General features: G+C 47.5%; 1 protein-coding gene across 1 annotated transcript in view; it reads left to right on the top strand.

The window, feature by feature from the left end:
• The window catches only part of LOC119384790 (transformation/transcription domain-associated protein-like), a 946,434-nt gene that overhangs the window by 895,409 nt on the left and 30,474 nt on the right, over window positions 1-20,551 (top strand). The window contains 3 exon segments of the mRNA XM_049413130.1: window positions 1,554-1,661; window positions 2,027-2,251; window positions 4,283-4,498. Of these exon segments, the coding sequence (XP_049269087.1) occupies window positions 1,554-1,661; window positions 2,027-2,251; window positions 4,283-4,498 (549 nt within the window).

Raw genomic sequence — 20,551 nt, forward strand, 5'->3', positions numbered from 1 at the left:
TTCTTGCTATCGCATTCATTGCTTCGCCCTTGCGGCGAAACTGTGATTTTTTTTTTTTTTTTGCTGTGTTCTTCGTAGAAATTGTAGGGATTGTGACCTGCAGTTTGTTTCAATTCTCAGTACTCCAGTTGGTTCTTCAAAAAATTCTGTCCAGCAAAGGGCTTGCAACCCTAAGTCTGCGTTAACTTTTAGACAAAAAATGTGCGGCCAATGTGTGAGTAAATACAGTGGACTCTCAGTAAACGCAAATCTGCTTAAGTGGAACAACTGCCTTTAATATGATTGGTTTTGTACTTGTATTCTACAACCCTGTTCAGCTCTCATTAAACGGAAATCCTGTTAAACGGAACACATTTTCCTGGTTCCTTCAGGTTCCATCTAATGAGTCTACTGTATGGTATGCTAATTGGCCGCTCTACCATACAGTACACTGAGAAAGTGACAATCTGTTTAAATCTGTCCACTAGGATGGGATCGAGAAACAACGCATAAGGGAAAACGCAGTATTCAAGCATGTACAGTACTCACGGATTGAAACAGGACAATTTAGGGCCAAGTAACGCACATCCATTCGTTTCCACCGTCCTTAGTTCGGGTCATATTGGCGTAATTTCGACTCGGTCAGAGCCAACATTATCTTTAGTGACCAGATTCGTCGCAACATGACATGAGCTATTGCACATAACAGTCCTTATACTGATGTACTTGATGTCGCATTTGAATCCGTGAGTGCTGTACATTAACCCATATATGCCCAAACTCAGAAAAAATGACAAAACAAATATTTTTTTTCACAAAAAGTGTACTTGTACCCTCAAAAGAAAGCGCAAGTTCTTTATTTACTGCCAGGTAAACACAACACTGTTTTTCAAGCCGTCCTATACATATAGGACACTGGGCATTAGGGGTGCTATGTGCAGTTGTGGTAAGCCTTGAAACATTTCACGTGTACACCGACATTGCACTTGTTCCTCTCCATGACTTCTTTCTTACAAAGCACGCGTTTGCCTGGAGAAAGTGGTCGGCATTTCACATGCACTTCTTCCTCTCCATGACGTCTTTCACACTAAGCATGGGTTTGCCCGGATAAAGCGGTCGGTACGTGGCAGCATGAAAAGCAAGCAATGTCTAGTCATTATACCTATATGGTTAGGTAGCGCACTTTCGACGGGGACAAAAGGAACAGAAAGGACACGACACTCGCTACACTTGCAACTGAATTTATTCGTGTCCTTTCTGTTTCTTTTGTCCCCGTCGAAAGTGCGCTACCTAACCATATAGGTATAATGACCAGTCACCAACTAGCCCAGCTCTCAACCATATTGAGCAATGTCTAGGCTTGCACACGTTGAGAATGAGGCCTGCTTGATGTGCTGTAGGTGGCGCTAGTCATCACCTAAAGAAATAGCGATGTTAGAATGCATCAAAAAAAGTGTCCTATATGTAGGACACTGGGCAGATATGGGTTAACATGTTTGAATACCACACCTACCCTGCAGCCCACTCTTGCTGTGCATCTAAATGTGAGCCTCTGTTTCTCTCTGCCTTTGCAGCATAGCCACTACTATGTGCGTGTTGCACGGTTCATGCCACGGGTGGAGATTGTCCAGAAGTACAACACAGCTGCCAGGCGGCTCTACCTTCGTGGCCAAAATGGCAAGGTGAGTGCCGTGAGGGAGGCCTAAGCTGTGTGTGTCTATGTGTTGCCCATGTTAAAGTTAAAAGTTGAAGGTCGCGGGATCGAATCCCGGCCACGGCAGCTGCATTTTCGATGGAGGCGAAAATGTTTGAGGCTCGTGTACTTAGATTTAGGTGCACATTAAAGAACCCCAGGTGGTCGAAATTTCCGGTGCCCTCCACTACGGCGTCTCTCATAATCATATCGTGGTTTTGAGGCGTTAAACCCCAGATATTATTATTAAAGTTAAAAGTTGAAAAAGTGGGATTTGGACAGGTAAAGTGAAAAGCACATTGGAAGGTGGTGGGCAGTCAGAGCTAGCAGGTAACTCTTGCGTGCTACTTTCAGATCTATCCATACCTTGTGGTGAACGACGCGTGCCTGAGCGACGCCCGGCGGGAGGAGCGAGTGCTGCAGCTGCTGCGCATGCTCAACAACCTGCTAGACAAGCAGAAAGAGACAGCTCGCCGCTTCTTGCACTTGGCAGTGCCCCGCGTCGTCGCCGTCAGTCCGCAGATGCGCCTCGTCGAGGACAACCCAGCGTCTGTCTCGCTGCTGCATATCTACAAGCAGGTGGGCCCCATTCACTCCACTGTGCAGGTTGTTAGGTGCTTGGCAAGGACAACACTGTCTTTTCGGTCTGGTTGCTGTCAGTTATGCTCGGCACATCACAAGATGAACGAACACCGGCATAAGCATCGTGCATTGAGCATCCCTTTAGGAACATGTTCTAGTACAAGTCCTTGTGAATTGCTCGTCACAGTGGCTTTTCGGTTATTGCATTCTGCTGCGTGCAGAAGGTTTCGGAATGCAAAAATTCTTGTGCACGTTGTTCAAAACCTCAGTCAATGAAAATTCTCTAGCGGTGTATGAATACACTGACACAGTCGAACTCCGCTACAACGAAATTGACGGTGCACAGAAAAAATTTCATTGAAGCGAACATTTTGTCGTAGGAACTCTAAAAAAAAGTATAGCTGACCTTAGCATCGTCAAATTTCATTGAAGCAGAACGGTAGAAGAAAATGTGTTCGTTGTGGCGGGCATATTTATGCATTACTCCTATGGACTGCTGATGGGGAACCGAGAATTTTTCGTTGTACCGGAAATTTTGTAGAAACGGCGTTCGTTGTAGTGGTGTTCCACTGTACCTCGTTAACCTGAAGTAATAAAACTGGAGGAAATTTCGAGATAGGAGGATTTCAAGATAAATGAAGTTGCAGAAATTGCAGTGAAAAGTCGAGTACTATCTAGAGACTTCACCACTGCTGACCAGCTGTTTACCAGGAGCTTCTTAGTTGGCTCCTCGTAAAGGTTCAAAAGAAAGAATAAAGACATACCAGGGTTATCAGCCAGCTGTGTTTTCCGGCACTGCAGTTTCATTTAGTGAATCTACCAGTTGACCCCGCCACTACACTGAACTTTATTTCGCAGCAAGTGTTTCTTGTTTCAGCTGATCTTGGCACCTCTTGAGTAGTTGCACTGACACTGCTGCTTTGACACCATGTTGTTTGACTTCATAAAACAGTCAAACCAGCCACTGTTGCAAGCAATATTGATGTAGCCTATTCGCAAGTCCATAGCATTCACCTTATCTGTTGTGACTACAAGGTTGGCTGCTCTCGCATTATGCAGCCACACTATCACCACTACTCAGACATCAAAACCGCTTGCACTTGCTCAAGACCCTCTGCTGAAATCTATCCAGCACATCCCGCTTTTATTTTACGGCCATTGAAAGAGTAAATTCAAATTACTGGGCAATGCTTGATTCCGTCCAGCTCCCCACTTGTTTGATTAGTGCTAACTTTCTTTCCAGCATCACTGAGTTGCATTGCTTTGGCAGTGCTGTCCTCGCTGCACCACACAGCCAATGAAAAAAACCTTTGTCGTATGTGTTGCGTAAATAAAATAAAAACTGAAAGCACACCACCTCTCACGGATTTCTGACGGTAAACAAAGGGAAATTGGCCAAACGTGCTATTTTTAGGGGCATTCCTTTGTGCACGTCACATGACATGCCACAAGGTTTCTTGACCAAGTTATGGCGCTAGGTTTTGACATCACATTTGGGGGCAGCCTTGTGCGAAGTTTTTGTTCCACTAACGGGCAAGTTTTTGAGACATTCGAAATTTGGGCCTTAAATACTTAACGATAAAGGGGGATAAATATGTGGCACTTATGGGAAATGGCTCAGTGCAGTGGAAAACTTTGACTTGGCCGATTTTTTTTAGATGTGTGAGTTCGAGTTAACGTGGTACTACTGTATACAAAATTTTCACACATCAGTAAAATGCAGTGAAACTATACTCCAACAAACTTCAATATAATGAAATCTAGGCTTGTGCAAATATCACTTTCTTCATTCACAGTGATGTCAAAGGTAATTTGTATCGAACAATTTTGAGTAGCAGGCTTTGAATAGCAGGAAGGTGCAAGTAATAAATTGTAAAGTGTGCTAAGCTTTAAGATTTGCCATTGTTGTGGGGCTACCCTAGGGAACACCCGTGGCTTTGATGGCAAGCTGTGGTGGCAGAATGGGGTCTCCGATTACCAGAGTACGTTGGACAAGGAGGCCTTCTTGTTGTACTCCCACTTGTGCAGAGGTGTGGGCAGCGAGGTGTGGAGCACGATGCCCCTGTGAGTCGCTACTACGAGCGGCTGGCAGCAGTGCAAGCACGAGGCTCCCAGGCCAGCCACCAGGTGCTGCGGGACATCCTGCGAGATGTCCAGGGCTCCATGGTGCCCCGAACCCTGCTTCGTGACTGGGCTCTCACCACCTTTCAGGCACCCACCCACTACTGGACCTTCCGCAAGCAGGTACAATCCTTATCTACCCCTGCGGAAGCTTAGCAGGCTTTGAGTAACTTGTGCAACAACAGCATAGCCATACCTACATTTATCTAAATAAACACTTCATGCTCAGGGACATATAGGCAATAATATCAGATATCACTTAGCCTCATTGCACCTCAAGAATATTACTGCATAGGGTACGACATGTTGTGGTCTTTCATCTTTGAATAGGGACGAAGCATTTCAGTCGTCCACGCTGGCACTGTACCAGCCATGTAAGCAGCTGGGCATCTATTAATAACCTCGAGAAAACTAGAGTTTCACATAAAGTGATCGCTTGACAGTATCGCCCCTGTTGCCAGAGCCAATGTCACCATTGGCCATAGCAGTACTCGATTTGTTGACAAAATATTGTCACGAGGCTTCAGAACTACTGGGGCCTTTAATGAACCACAGAATAGCTGGCTCCTGAAAAACGCGTCCGTCGAGGCTGGCTCTGAGAGGAGAAGAGGCACGCAGTCTTCTTTCTTCTTTTCGGCTGGAGTCCCTCTTGCCCTCAACCCATTACATGCAGGTTATTCAGCCGTTTGCCTCAATGCATCTATTTCAGCCGTTTGCCAAGTCCGTTGGTCTGTGGATAGTACGCAGTCATCTTTCGGTGCCTGGTGTTGCTTAGTTCAAAAACCTCGTCCATAAGCTGCACTGTGAATACTGTCCCTCTGTCTGATATTACATTGGAAGAAGCACCATGATGCAATACGATGTGATGCATAAAGAATTGCGCTACCTCGGAAGCCGTGGCTCGTGGTATCGCCTGCATCTCAGCATAGTGCGTTAAGTTGTCATTCGCACCGATCACCCATTTGTTGCTGTCAGCAGGCAGGGGAAATGCTCCGAGAATGTCCATGCCGATTTGGTCGAAGGGCATGCGAGGTGCTTCATTTGGCTGAAGTAAGCCAGCCGGCTTAACAGATGGTGTCTTTTGGCACTGGCATTGACGACAGCCTTTAACGTAATGTGACACTTGCTGAGAGTCCAGGCCAATAGCGCATCGCACTTACTCTGGCGATTGTTCATGAGAAGCCTAGGTGGCCAGATGTGGGTTCGTCAGGGCAAGTGAAGAGGACGTCGTCTCGCATGTCTCTGGGAATCACCAGGAGGTAAGCACAGCTGTTCGAATAGGCGTTGTTATGCAGCCCACCGTCTCGCAGACAAAATGACATCAACGAGTGGGACAGATGGCATGGTATGGCTGTGCCACAGCCCTCTAAATGATCGATGACTGGTAGAATCTCTGCATCGTCTCGCTGCCGTCTGCTCCAGTCCAGTGATCTAAGCTGGGTGCAATGAGCACCCAAGAAACCGTCGTCTGCTTCTTGACTGACGAGATGAATGGATGCGTGCGACAGTGTGTCAGTATCTTCATGCTTTTGACCAGACTTATAAACTATAGTGACCTCAAATTCCTGTAGCCGCAAGCTCCACCGTGCTAGTCGTCCTGAAGGGTCGCGCATGCTAGCCAACTAACAGGGGACCTGGTGGTCCGTAACTGCTTTGAAGGGGTGACCATAAAGGTAGGGGTGAAACTTGATGATCACTGAGACGACTGTGAAGCACTCTCTCCCTAGTCGAATAATTCGCCTCGACAAGGGATAGTAAGCAGCTGGCATAAGCTACGACTCTTTCTACGCCATTTTGACGCCAAGCATCGCGCCGAGGCCATGTTACTGGCGTCATCATGCACCTCTGTATCAGCAGTACCGCCGAAATGAGCAAGAATGAGTGCTGATTGCATGTGCTGCTGCAGTTCAGCGAAAGCCGCCTGTTTCTCGTTGTCCTAGACAAATGGCTTATCATTCCTTGTGAGGTGAGTCAGGCTTTCCACTATCTTCAAACAGCCGTGAATAAACCTTCGATAGTAGGCGCACAAACCAAGGAAGGGCCGGATGGCTATCTTATCGACAGGAGCTGGAAATGCAGCTACAGTGGCAAGCTTGTCTGGGTCAGGCCAGACCCCTTTTTCGCTTACTGCGTACCGAAGAAGCTTGAGCTCCTTATAAGCGAAGTGGTGGTGAAGATGCTGCTCGAACATTGCAGAAAGGCCACAACATCATTAAAGGGCCCCTCACCAGGCCACATAGCAAATTTTAGTTAGACGCTGGAAGTTGTTGTGTGCCGAATGAAGAGCAGTATGTCACAAGAATTTTTCAAATCGGTTCATTACAAGCTGAGAAAAACAATAATTTGTAGCGGCGCGAAACCACTCGCCCCGTGTAGCCTTAGCAAGCCAAATCCCTTCCCTGCCCTCTTCACTTGACACATACGCATGAACACGTCATGCGCATGCGTGGTCACGTGCGCATGACGTGCCCGAGCCAGCCCGAGCACGCGAGCTGTGCTGCACAGCCGCTACCTTTCTTTTTTTTTATGTAGCGGCCATGGGTGTTTTGTTGGCGTTCTCTGTGGTGTACTGCCTGTTTCTGCGGGACAGGCATGAAAGTTGAGACATTTCTCCGCGCACGAGAGTGGCCGTATCATGAGCCAGTGGCGCATTAACATTTACTTGGACGCGGTAGAATAAATTAGCATAATGAGTGCTCGAATGCGCCAGAACATTACTTACGTTTCCAGGGCTGGCGTCTGCTCAATGCGCTAACCGCGGGGAGACGAACGCATGGGAAAGGGAGGCACATTAGCCCCGCATCTCGCTGCAATTCACAAAAAAAAATGAAAAAGACGCACACATTCCCTTTGTGTGTCTAATTATTTCTCTCAAGTTTTATTAATCTATTCAAGCAACAAATTACACAAACTACACATGTCGCGTCAAATAATTATCGCAGTGTCACGTGCTACTGTTGGCGACGTCAGAGCACAGTCGTCTACGTAGAGGAGCGACGTCACAGCACTACCATCTACGTAGGGCCATTTTCTCATGTACGTCATCCCCTCATTCTCTGGGCGTGCAGCCGCGAGAGGAAGGGCAAGCAGCATTCACTTTGAAATTTGACCCATTTCCGTGGCGCGTAGCGTTGCAAATTTTGGCAGTCGTGATCGTGAAGGCCCAGTGTATGCATTGCACTCGTTAGCTCAAAATTGTCAAACCTGATGAGTGGCCCTTTAAGGTAGACATGACTAGTCTGCCACTTCAGTCCAGTGAGAACAGTGTCCATCATTTGCTGGAAATTTGGCAGCACTAAACACAAGCCAAAAGGAAGCACTCAGAATTGGTAGAAATAGTCTGGAGTCACAAAGGCTGTTTTCTCACAGTCTTGCTCATCCACCTCGATTTGCCAGTACCTGCTTTTCAGATTGAGAGAAGAGAAAGAGTGGACATGGCGTAGTCTATCTAACAAGTCGTCGATACAGGTCAGCGGGTACACGTCCTTTTTAGTTACATTATTAAGCTCCCGGTAGGTGATGCAGAAGCATAGCGTCGTGTCTTTTTGACAAGGACGACCGGAAACAACCACGGGCTGTTGGATGGTTCGATGACGCCATCGTCAAGCATCTCTCGGACTTGCGTACGTATCATTTGTTCTTTTGCCGACACTCAGTGAAGATGCTTGTGTATGGGGTATGCGTCCTTGTACGTGGTGATCCTGTGCCTAGTGATGGATGTCTGGCGCACCTTTGAGGAGCTTGCGAAGCAGGACCTAAATTTGAACAACAGCTTTTGCATTGCAGTCTGGTTGTCGGTCAACAGTCCAGTATTTATGTCGATGTGGCCCAGAGATGTGTCTTAAGTCTCCACTACTTCTGATTCTACTCCTGCGCCAACTGGGCCAAAGTGTGCCAAATTGGATTCACTGCACCATCCTGATAATATCGACGGAAATTGCACCAAACTGTGCCAGAGTCTCAGGTTTGGGGGCATCTGTCACGGGCAATCACACCGCCGGCGCGTCAGAACAAGTGCAGCCTGATCTTGGGGCCGCCAAGTCACAACCACGAACCAAGAATTATTTCGCTGAATAAACAGCACTCACACGTGTGTTTTGAGCAGGCCATGATGCCATGCACGGTGCCGATGCAGCTTTTGTTGTGCAAGTCGGCGCGAGGCAAAACACGTTCTCTGCAGAGGCTCGTTCCCCGCCTTCGGAGAAACAAGTTGGCACGCTTGTGCCTTAGGGTTAACAAACCGAAAGTGTTATGTGGCTGTATTGTGAAACATCGAAAACCGAACCAATATGTGGAGCGTGTCTTGAAAGTTGTTTATATAATTCCGATTTCTTGCGGTAAGGTATACGTTGGCCAATCTGGTAGATGCGTAAATGAACGTCTTATGGAACACCATGCTTCCTTGAAAGCTTCAGCCCATTCGCATCTCACAATGCATTGCCATAAATGCGGATGTTATCCTGTGTTGCATGAAACCGAGATACTGTTTAGGCATGATCAGGCAACACGTGAAATAGCGGAGGCATATCATATTAGAAAAAGGGGCCGTGACTGTGTTAGTCAACCTGCCATCACGTTACACAATAAGGAGCTTGACTTTAAAACGTCAAACAGTTGTTAACATTTGTTACTTTGTCTTCAAATGCTATCGAAGTGCCATGGAAAAGGTGGTGATGCTCGTTGCTAAAGTTGGTAACAAGCAATTGCAACTGGCCACCACGAAACTGTACAATACCTCTAGCTACACATATACCTTGCATCACTAGGTGCTCTAATAAGTTTTCTTGGCCATTGCTTCACCATCGCCCAAGCCACAGCATGTGACGTCAACCATTACTCTTGCTCGTGGAGGAAGCGTTACGCTGCCTGCAGAAACACGAAGTATGTTGGCACGCCGTTCATCATCCTGCTCGTCTATTGCTCGCTCGGCTGAGAACGTGATATGATGCTCTTGAAGATCAATAATAGCGTCATACTCCTGCAGAAAGTCAACTCCAAGAATAACATCGCGGGAGCAGTCGCTTAGGACAAGGTCGCTACGAATTTATATCCTTTAACCTGAACTCTAGTAGCGCATGCGCCCAGTGGAGTAACGATGGGGTCACCAGCCATCCAAATCTGCGAGTTTTGTCAGGGCGTGATTACTTTCTTCACCTGCGTTCCCATTTTTTGTGCTCATTATAGAAGTCTGTGCCTGTGTCACCTAACGCATTAACCACATAACCGTCAATTGTCACTGGTATGTAGAGTGAAAGCCGGTCGTCCCGTTCAGCAGCAAGTGGTGTAGAATCGGTATCTTTGCATCTCTGTGTTTATTGGAGGTCCTCCGCACTTTGACTGTCAGTGACCTCGCCCTCAGAGGTCGCTTCAGTTAGTTTTCTCAGCAGGGACTGGTGGACTGTGCAGTGGAATACCGCTGGGGCTGCAACAAAAATTGTCTCTGCTACGGCGAGCATGACAGTCACTCTGCAGGCGGTGGGATGCGCTGCTGTGAGAGGTCGTCCTATAGGTCCCAGGGTTGCTGGCCGTACCGGGGTAGCAGCAAGTATGCAGAGAAGCCGCGAAACCCTAGGTGGCAGTAGGGGCACTGGTGGTACAAGTGATCAGCTTCACCTCATTGGAAGCACAGCGGCTGGCGGTCGGGTGTGCGCCAAACATCGGACTTTCGAGGAGACGTGTTCCTATATCATTGATGTAGTGGACTGGTTGCTCCGAACAATGAGCGACTGGAGCGGCACGAACAAAGGGCGGCAGCGTGTACCTATCTTCATGGTACATTAGGGGTTGAGCCAACTGAAGTGACACGATAGGAGGAGCACAAACGAACAGCGGCGGAGAGGCAGCAGGGCGCTTTAATGCTTCCGCGTAGGCCATCTCATGGTAGTATTCACTAGGTGCTGGTGCAGCGCTACCAAGAGGCAAGGTGTCCCGAAGTGCCTGGTGCAGCTCGTTCTTGATAACAGTTGCGATAGAGCTGACTGTAAGAGGAGGTGTTTCGCCAGCCTGTAGCAACTCTTCGCACACTACAGAACGGATGAGGTCTCCTAGACAGTCACTGTTGGTTCCAATGGCGGTAAAAAATGTCAGCAGCAGACATGACATTGGCTTGCCACTCATAGAAGTTGGATCGATGCTGCAGCTTCTTTTCAGCCTCGGGCAAGAACTCTGCAACCGTCATTGGAGGACTCCACACGAGGCCAGCAAAGAGCTGCTCCTTGAACCCACACATCAGATGACTCAACTTCTTGTCCTCTGCCATTCGTGGGTCAGCTCGTCTGAAGAGGCACACCATCTCTTCAACGTATGTGGTCACAGTTTTGTTTGGCAACTGGACGCAGGCCTGTATCGCTCATTCCACTCATTCTTGGCGAACGGCACTGGTGTAGGTCTCCTAAAATATCACGGAATTCGTACCACAACGTCAGTTGCTCCTCACAGTCCTAATACCACATACACACCCCGCCCGCTAGGTAGAAATGGACACATCTCACTTTTGCCACATCATTCCATTGGTTTAGAATAACAGAGAGCTGAGCTAGTTGGTAAGTATTCATTCTAAAAAGACAGGGCGTGCAAACACGGACACAAGAAAGAAGTCAGGACACCACAAACGCCGACTAACAACTTGTTAGTCGGCTTGTTAGTTAGCCGACTAACAGTTGTTAGTCGGCGTTTGTGGTGTCCTGACCTCTTTCTTGTGTCCGTGTTTGCACGCCCTGTCTTTTTAGAATGAATTCCATTGGTTCAAGGCGGCTACGTGCTCGAACTCAACCATCCAATCTTCAACATCTTTAAGCGCCATACCATAAAATATCATTGGGACCCATGGGCTCTCAAATATGTACCGGTTCGGCATCACACTTTCCGTGCTGATTGGAGCGGTTTCAACAGAAGTGCTGGTCATATCTGTCGAAGTGGTGGGAACTGTATCTTTGACTTCCTGAAGCAATCCCCTGATTCGTCACCCCGCAGGGGCGTCTGCGCAAGCAGGCGTTTGGTGTGTAGCGACACCACGGACCCGAGCTAACGGGGGGTTTCGACCCCCTCCCACTCCTAGCCGTGCGTGGCTCTGCCGTGTCCGGGGAAAAGGGGATCCTGGGGGTTGAGCCGACGCCGGGTGATTGGACCTTAAGGCCCCCCGACAGAGGCAGTACACCCCTTTGGCCCCGGCTTCACGCAGACGGCACCCCCGGGCTGACCCACCCTGGGGGAAATCGGCAGTCACCTCTTCCTATCCTGCTCTACCATCTTCGCCTTTCTCTCGCGCTTTTGATCTGTCCTGTCCCCTTTTTCTTCTGTTACTTCCTTTTTTCATGGTGGCTAGGGTTAACCGTGCGTGACTAGTCTTCCTTGGCTGGTCGCGTACGGTTATAGTAGTTATGTATGGCTAGTGCTATAAATACACTCCCTGGTTGGGCTCCAAGGTGGGCGGCCAGCATGTGTACCGAACATTACAATTATTTTATGGAAAAACATCCCACTTCCCAAAAAACTGATCGGCTCCGAAAGCGGAACCGCACCGAAGTAACGAAAGAGTTCATGTCTAAATGCAACAACTTCACCAAGTTCTTTGTCATCACTTCAAAAAGTACAACACCGATGCAGGACATATCACCTTTTCCGATCGCCAAAGCCATCAAAGAATGCATCAGCGGAGACTACGATGCTAGGAAAATGAATTCCGGTGACCTTTTGATAGAAGTCCGTAACGAGCAACAAAGCAACAATATTAGGAAACTAAACAAAATTGGTGACCATGAGGTATCTGTCACACCACACCGATCACTAAACCATGCCAAGGGCGTGATCTCCGACAATGATCTTGTAAAATGCACCGATGCAGAAATTACCGAATCCTTAGCTTATCAAGGAGTGCTTTCCGCTCATAACATAATGATCAGAAGAGAAGGAAAGGAAATCAGAACAAGGCACGTAGTATTGACTTTCGCGAGCACAACCCTCCCATCTGCGGTACATGCCGCATACCTACATCTCAAAGTAAGACCCTATGTGCCAAACCCACGACGGTGCTTCCGGTGCCAGCAGTATGGCCATGGGTCACAGGCGTGCCGAGGAAAAGCGACATGCGTGAAGTGCGGTCTCACCGACCACATCGATGATGAGTGCACAAACGAGCTTCGGTGCATTAACTGCGAGGGCCCACATGCTGCATATTCCCGGACTTGTCCTGTATGGAAAAAGGAAAAACAAGTAAACGCATTGAAAGTACAAGACAACATTTCATACGCCGAAGCGAGGAAACGAGTAGAGTTCGCCCAGAAGGGCTCCTACAGCCAAGCGGTACAGCGAGGGTGGGTACCGCAAATGGTGTCGGTCAGCACTCAGGTCCAACTGCAGGACCTAGTGTCGGCCCTGCAGCCCTCATGTAGAGAGTCTGAAGGTACTCAACAAGCACCTTCCAAGCTCCCGCTGCTGCTGGTACCATCCAGCGTAGCGTAGAGGCCACGCAGACCTCGTTAACTCTGTCGAAGGGAAGGCTCCCTCCAAAAAAGCCAACACTCTCGCAGAGCAGCTCCAACGATGAACGCCTTTGTGGAGCTGACTCGATGGAAGTCTGCCCTGTAGACACAGAGGAGGTTGCTGCGGGCAGCAAACCTCCAAGACCACCGGTCGTGCCTCCAATTCCCCCTGGTAGGGGAAAAGGGGCCCGACATCCGGTCAGTGCCCCGAGAAAGGGCACATGATCAGTTTTAGTCTTTCTTGCATAATCTGTGACGTCTTTCTTGTCACCCTCATTTACAATTTTACCCACATCACCTCAATAATCCAGCGATTCTTTTGTTTTTATCATGACGTTTTTAATACACTGGAATTGTAGAGGCCTCATACACAACTTGGGGGACATTAAAGATATTATGCAGAACTTTTCGCCTATAGCACTGTGCCTACAAGAAACGAATCTAGGCCCGAAAAACAGCAATTTTTTAAAAGATTTTACGGTTGTCGAAAGGACCGTGAGAACGCAAGTCGACTATCAGGGGGAGTGGCCATAATCGTGCAAGGTGGCACTCCCACCCGTGAAATCAAGTTAAATACCTCTCTCGAAGCTGTAGCGGTTACAGTTTTATCCCATAAAACCATCTCCATCTGTTCAGTTTACATCCCACCTCATGAACATATAACTCTTCGACAACTTGATGACCTAGCAGCGCAGCTGCCTGAACCATACCTTTTAGTCTGTGATTTTAATGCTCACTGTACACTCTGGGGCAGTGAGAAAACAGACAGCAGAGGTCAAGTTATTGAAGATTTTGTCCTATCAACCAGTATATGTCTTTTAAACTCAGGTTCACCTACATATTTTTCGCCTACATCACGAAAGTTTAGCTGTCTCGATTTAGCCTTTTGCTCGCCTTGTGTTTTTAGTGAGTTTAAAGGGAGGTCCTATACACCTCATACGGAAGTGATCACATGCCTGCCATCATCAAACTGACATCCACCTTTCCTACCATCAGATCTAAACCACGCCGCTGGAGGCTAGAACGCGCGGACTGGCCTCTATTTAAGAAAACCGCTAAACTCGAGGACGTACTGACGTCTGAAATGAGCATTGACGAAATGAACGAAAAAATCACAGCAGCCCTGGTAACAGCGGCAGAAACAGCAATACCACAATCGTCGACCATTGTGCGAAAGAAGGTGAATCCTTGGTGGACGCCTGAGTGCACGCAGGCAAAGAAACAACAAAATAAAGCATGGAGTATCCTGAGGAGGTACCCTACTTACGGAAATCTCATAAGTTTCAAACAGGCTAAGGCTAAAGCGCGATATGTCCGCAGACAGGCAGAAAAGGCATCATGGCAAAAATATGTGTCCTCCATCAACAGCTCGGTCACATCGAAAAAGTTATGGGATCGTCTGAAGAAGTTTAAGGGAGACTACTCACCATATACCATTCCTTTACTCACAGCCCCAGGCATACAAACTACACTACAAGAACAAGCAGATATACTAGGCCAACACTTTTATAATACCTCAAGTTCAGCCAACTACTCAGATGCATTCCTTAAATACAAACAGTCCGCAGAAAAACAGAGGTTGCCTATCACAGGATCCTCACATGAACCCTTCAATGCTCCAATAACACTACACGAGTTAAACAGAGTACTTTCTTCAGACAAAAAAACGGCAGTTGGCGAAGACCGAATTCATTATTCAATGCTTGCCCATCTCTCACATGCCTCTATGAATGCTCTACTGGAATTTTTCAACAAAATATGGGACAGTGGCACTTAACCAACATCATGGAAAAATGCAATCATTATACCTTTCCTGAAAGCCGGGAAGCCACCTACATCCGCAGACAGCTACAGGCCAATCGCCCTCACAAGCTGCTTAGCAAAATCCTATGAAAGTGTTGTAAATACAAGGCTGACTTTCACTCTCGAAACAAAAAATCTACTTGACATCCACCAGTGCGGTTACAAAAAGAATTGTTCAACAACAGACCATCTTGTCCAATTAGAACATGAAATAAGGAACGCCCTTTTGCATAAACAACACTGCCTTACAGTCTTCTTTGATCTCGAGAGGGCGTACTACACCACATGGAGAGAGAGAGAGAGAAATAACTTTATTGGGTCCAGCGGTTTGGGGAACAGGTCCCCGCCTAAACGACGGCCAGTGGCCCTTGGGTCCTGGCGGCGTTTTCGGCCAGCTGGACGGCCCAGAGTTGCTCTTCCGGATCCGAGCTTAGCAGTAAGGCCTCCCACTGCTCATCATTATTTATATTGCGACCCTGTAGGGACGCCTGAGGGCAAGCCCACAGAATGTGTCGCAGATTCGCCCGTTCCCTGCATAGCTGGCATTTGCCGTCGTATTGGTCGGGGTAATAACGGCTGTAGGCCACCGGATTCGGGTAAGTGTTGGTTTGGAGAAGGCACCAGACCACCGTCTGTGTCTTATTGAGTCTCGGGTGGCCAGGGGGATACCGAGCCCTCGCCAATCTATAGTACTTAGTGATCTCATTGTAACTGACCATGCGCTCCTCTCTCATCTCTGGCTGAGGCTGCTCACTTGCTCGGTGTGTGAGTTCTCGAGCCACTGTGTGAGCCGCCTCGTTTCCAGGGAGAGAGGCATGCGCTGGTGTCCATACTATGTCTATGTGCCTATTTATTTTTTGAGTGGTTAAAATTCTAGACGCCTCCGACGAGATTCGCCCTCTTAGAAAATTTCGAACCGCTGTCTTTGAGTCACTAATTATGTGTCTGGCCGACGTTGAAGCTATTGCCAATGCGATCGCTGATTCCTCTGCAGTTTCTGCGCTATGCGTTCGGAGTGAGCCGCTGGCTTCTATCTTACCCCCTCCATTTACGACAGCTACAGCCATGCTTCGTTCATGAGGATATGTCGCGGCATCAACGTAGACCACGTCCTTGATGTTTGCATATCTAGTTCTGAGGGTCTTCACCCTCTCCGCACGCCTTTCTGCGTCATGCTCCGGGTGCATGTTCCTGGGTATCGGAAGAACGTTTATCTTTTCGCGTATTTCTCGCGGTATGTCGACCTTGATTCCCTGCTGCGTTGCATAACCTATGTAGAGGCAGTCAAGTATCCTCCTGCCCGTAGGCGTCTGAGCTAGTCTCTCATATTGGGCCGTTTTGTGAGCTTCTATTAATTCATCTAGGGTGTTGTGTACGCCTAATCCAAGTAGTCTGTCCGTCGGTGTACTGACTGGTATACCAAGTGCTTGTTTATAAACTTTCCTTATCAATGCTTCAATTCTTGCTTTTTCTGCCATAAGGAGGTTCAGATAAGGAGCCACGTATACTATTCGACTTATGGCGAAAGCTTGCACTAACCTAATTAGGTTGGACTCCTTCATGCCGCTGTGTCGGTTTGAGATTCTAGCGATCAGACGCATTGTTTGTTGCGTCCCTCTTTCTAATGCCTTTATCGTTTCATTATTTCACCTGTTTGCTTGTATTTGCATGCCTAACACCCGAATACTCTCAACTGCCGGTATCTGTTGGCCCCCCGCGGTCAGTCGTATCTTTGGCGTACCGTTGTCGGTTTTACAGCCACGTCTACTTGGGCGGTAAATCAAGAGTTGTGACTTTTGCGGGGAGCATCGAAGTCCCCTACTACCCACATAGTCCTCTACTCGGCGTATTGCTTCTTGGAGGGTAGCTTCGATGTAGCCGTCACTGCCCCCTGACACCCACAGCGTAATATCGTCAGCGTACAAGCTGTGATGTAGCCCTTCCACAGTGCTCAACGTCTCCGGAAGCCCTATCATGGCCACATTGAAAAGTAACGGCGAAAGAACCGAGCCTTGTGGTGTACCTCGGCTCCCTAAATTGAATTCATCTGATTTTATCTGTCCAATCGCAATCCGGGCTTTTCTGTTTGATAAGAAATCTCTAACGTATTCGTACGTGCGTTTCCCTACTCCTAATGTCTGGAGGTTTTCTAAAATAGCTTCATGCGTAATGTTGTCAAAAGCCTTAGCTAAATCTAGGCCTAATATAGCTCTGTTATCTCTTGTATTCGTGCTCGTCCCTATAATTTGGTGTTGAATTTGAAGCATGATATCCTGGGTGGAAAGTTTACATCGAAAGCCTATCATCGTGTGCGGGAAAAGGTTATGGTCATCCATGTATTTTACGAGACGCGTGAGTATCACGTGTTCCATTAATTTACCCACACACGACGTTAGCGATATTGGCCTTAGGTTTTCGAGCCTCAGCACTTTTCCTTGCTTTGGGATCACGACTATGTGTGCTGTTTTCCACTGTTGAGGAATAGCGCCCTTCTCCCAACAGTCATTCATGTATTTTGTAATCGCCTTTATTGAGGGATCATCGAGATTTCGTAGCATTTTGTTGCTGATGCCATCGGGTCCCGGTGCTGATTTCGGGCGCAGGTCATGCAGTGCTCCTCTAACTTCGGCTAACGTAATAGGGGTGTCCAAATCTGGGTTTTCAATTCCATTATAAGGCGGTAACGGAATCTGGGTTACGTCGCCTATGTAGAGTGTTTGGACTTCTTGCAGTAATTCCGCCTCAGTGCCTGCGTATGTGTGGGTTAGCTTATTTATGTTGTGTGTCTGCTCAATTTTGCTTTTTTCTGGTTCAATCAAGTGTCGGAGGATATTCCATGTCTTTGCCGAGTTTACTTCTCTCTGCATTATGTTACACGTCGCTTCCCAGTTTTGCCGCGTCAATCTATTTGCGTGTTTCTCGATTTCCTTATCGAGTTGAGCTATTTTCCGTCTAAGGTTTCTATTGAGCCTTTTCCGTTTCCATCGTGCCTGTATGCTATTCCGCGCTTCCCATAAATGTAGCAGCTTTGCATCCGCGTTTTGTAGCCCTGCCTTCTCTGGTATATTTTTTGTGGCTTTCTTTACACTGTCGTGAAGTTCCTGTGCCCAGGTCTCAATGTCCTCAATGGCGTCTCCATCTGCACTGGTTTGCTCCGCCCGTATTTTACGGAAAAGATCCCATTCTACAATGGTCAGGTTCTTTCCCTTCTTTCGTGGGGGGCCGGCATTTATTACGGTCTCAAGGATGAAATGATCACTACCAATATTTTCCTGGGTATTTGTCCACTGTGCGTCAGCCATATTTTTGATAAATGTTAAATCTGGCGTAGGCAGGAATCTTTGGCTTGAAGTACACCTCATGGAGATTCGGTATATTGAGAGATCTGGCAGATCTGGGGATCCGCGGAAAAATGCTCAAATGTCTAGCTGACTTTCTGTCAAATCGAACCTTCCAAGTCCGCCTTGGAACAACGTTTTCACGTGTGTTCATCCAAGAAAACGGGGTGCCTCAGGGATGCGTACTGAGCACAACCTTGTTCGTGGTGAAAATGAACTCTATAAATAGAATAATACCCCCCTCTGTCATGCATTCATTATATGTCGATGACCTTCAAATCTCGTACCGAGGATCAAACATGGTTACCTGTGAACGACAAGTTCAAATCACAATAAATAAACTGACACAATGGGCGACCGAAAACGGGTTTCGTTTCTCTGCTGAAAAAACTGTTGCAGTGGTCTTCTCCCAAAAAAGGGGCTTACACCCCGACCCTGTTCTAAAGGTGCACCGATCTATCCTACCAGTTAAAAAAGAGCACAAGTTCTTGGGGGTTATGTTTGACAGAAAGCTAAACTTCATATCCCACATAAACACTTTGAAAACTAAAGCAACTAAGGCACTGAATGTGCTTAAAGTTTTGTCACGGAAACGATGGGGTTCTGACCGGGAATGTCTTCTGCACATATACCGATCATTAATACGCAGCAAAATAGACTACGGCTGCGTAGTATATGGTTCAGCCAGACAATCGTACCTCAGAAAAATAGATCCAGTGCATAACCTTGGTCTACGCTTGGCAACCGGCGCGTACAGAACATCCCCAGTTCTCAGTCTGTACGCTGAAACAAACGAGCCATCCCTGGAGCAAAGAAGAACACAACTCATGGTGACCTACATGCTCAGAGTTCGATCATTACCAGGACATATATGCAACGATATCGTTAATCACTGTAACACTAGAATACACTATGAAAATAAGCCGCAAGCCATTAAACCCCTAATACTTCAGTACGAAGAAAAGTGTCGCGAGTACAGTATCCCACAAGAAGCACTTAATGTAGCCGAAAAGCCATCTAGATTACCTCCTTGGTGCGACTTCGCACGGTTTCTGGACTTTTCTTTGACTCACCTCAAAAAACAAGACACCCCGCACGAGCACATAAGACAAGAGTTTTACTCAGTACAAGAAACATACAGCGGCCACAGTGAATTTTACACAGATGGTTCAAAAACACATGAATACGTGGGATGCGGCATCGTGTCAAGATTGCGGGAACAGACCATAAGGCTCCCGCAATGCGTTTCAGTTTTTACAGCTGAAAGTTACGCCCTTTGGAAAGCTATGCAAAATGTGATAACAGACAAACACAAGAAAGCAGTCATCTACACAGATTCCTTAAGTGCCCTCAAAGCCCTCAACTTCAGATCTCAGCAAGAACCTGTCATTGGCGACATTCTACACACACTTTTACACGTAAATCCGAACCACTCAATCCGTTTTTGTTGGGTCCCAAGTCATGTTGGGATCCCAGGAAACGAAAAGGCGGACAGGTGCACGGCTAATGCCAAACATGCAACTCTATCAAATATAAAGGTACCTTTGAAGGATGGGCTTCGCACCATTCGCGGAGCTCTGAATGACAAATGGCAGACCCAGTGGAACACAAACTACACTAATAAGCTGCACCTCATTAAACCGGTATTAGGACAGTGGAAAAGCTGCCATCACCAAGATGGCTTCATCGAGGTCATCCTAGCTAGACTTCGAATAGGACACACACACCTCACGCACAGTCACCTACTCACAAAAGAAGCACAGCCCACATGCGAAAATTGTAACGCTCCTCTCACAGTTTTGCACATTCTAATTACATGTCCACATTACGAAATACTGCGACAGAAACACTTCAGTCAATTATACAAGACCCACACCCCATTACACCCATCATTAATTCTAGGAGACGACCCACTAGTGCCTCTCACAAATGTCATGAAGTTTCTAGACGACATAGGATATCTGAACAAACTTTAAATAACGCGGATTCATCCTAGCCCTTTAACACCTTACTCTTGGCGCAGCATAGCCCAGTAGCTCTTGCGCCAATAAAACCCAAACAAACAAACAAACAAACCTGATTCGTCAGCTGGCCTAATGCACAGGAGTTTTGGCTGGCACTGGGCTTGCAGGGTGGCTCCCTGGAGGGGTGTGCAACATCTGCGAGGGCTACCCAGTACTTCGACCAGTGTCACGAGGCTTCAGAAGTACTGGGGCCTTTAATAAACCACAGAATAGTCTGCTCCTGAAAAGTGCGTCCATCAGGGCTGGCTCTCAAGGGGAGAGGAGGTGCGCGCGGTGTTTCTTCTTTTGGGCTAGAGCCGCTCTTTCCCTCGACCCATTACATGCAGGTGGCAATATGTACGCTCAAGTGATCATGGCACTGTAGGTGCTTAAAAAAATGCCTGGTGCTGATTGGGTGTAAGAAAGTGCACCAGGCAACACTGCATAGTATCTTTTTACCTTAAGCATTGAAACAAGATAGCGTGCATTTCACCACTACATTTAGAGCAATAACTATACTCCCCCTGCTACAGACCCTGAAAATGATCTTGT

This window comes from Rhipicephalus sanguineus, chromosome 3 (genome assembly GCF_013339695.2).
Source record: "Rhipicephalus sanguineus isolate Rsan-2018 chromosome 3, BIME_Rsan_1.4, whole genome shotgun sequence".
In the NCBI taxonomy this organism is placed as follows: Eukaryota; Metazoa; Arthropoda; class Arachnida; order Ixodida; family Ixodidae; genus Rhipicephalus; species Rhipicephalus sanguineus.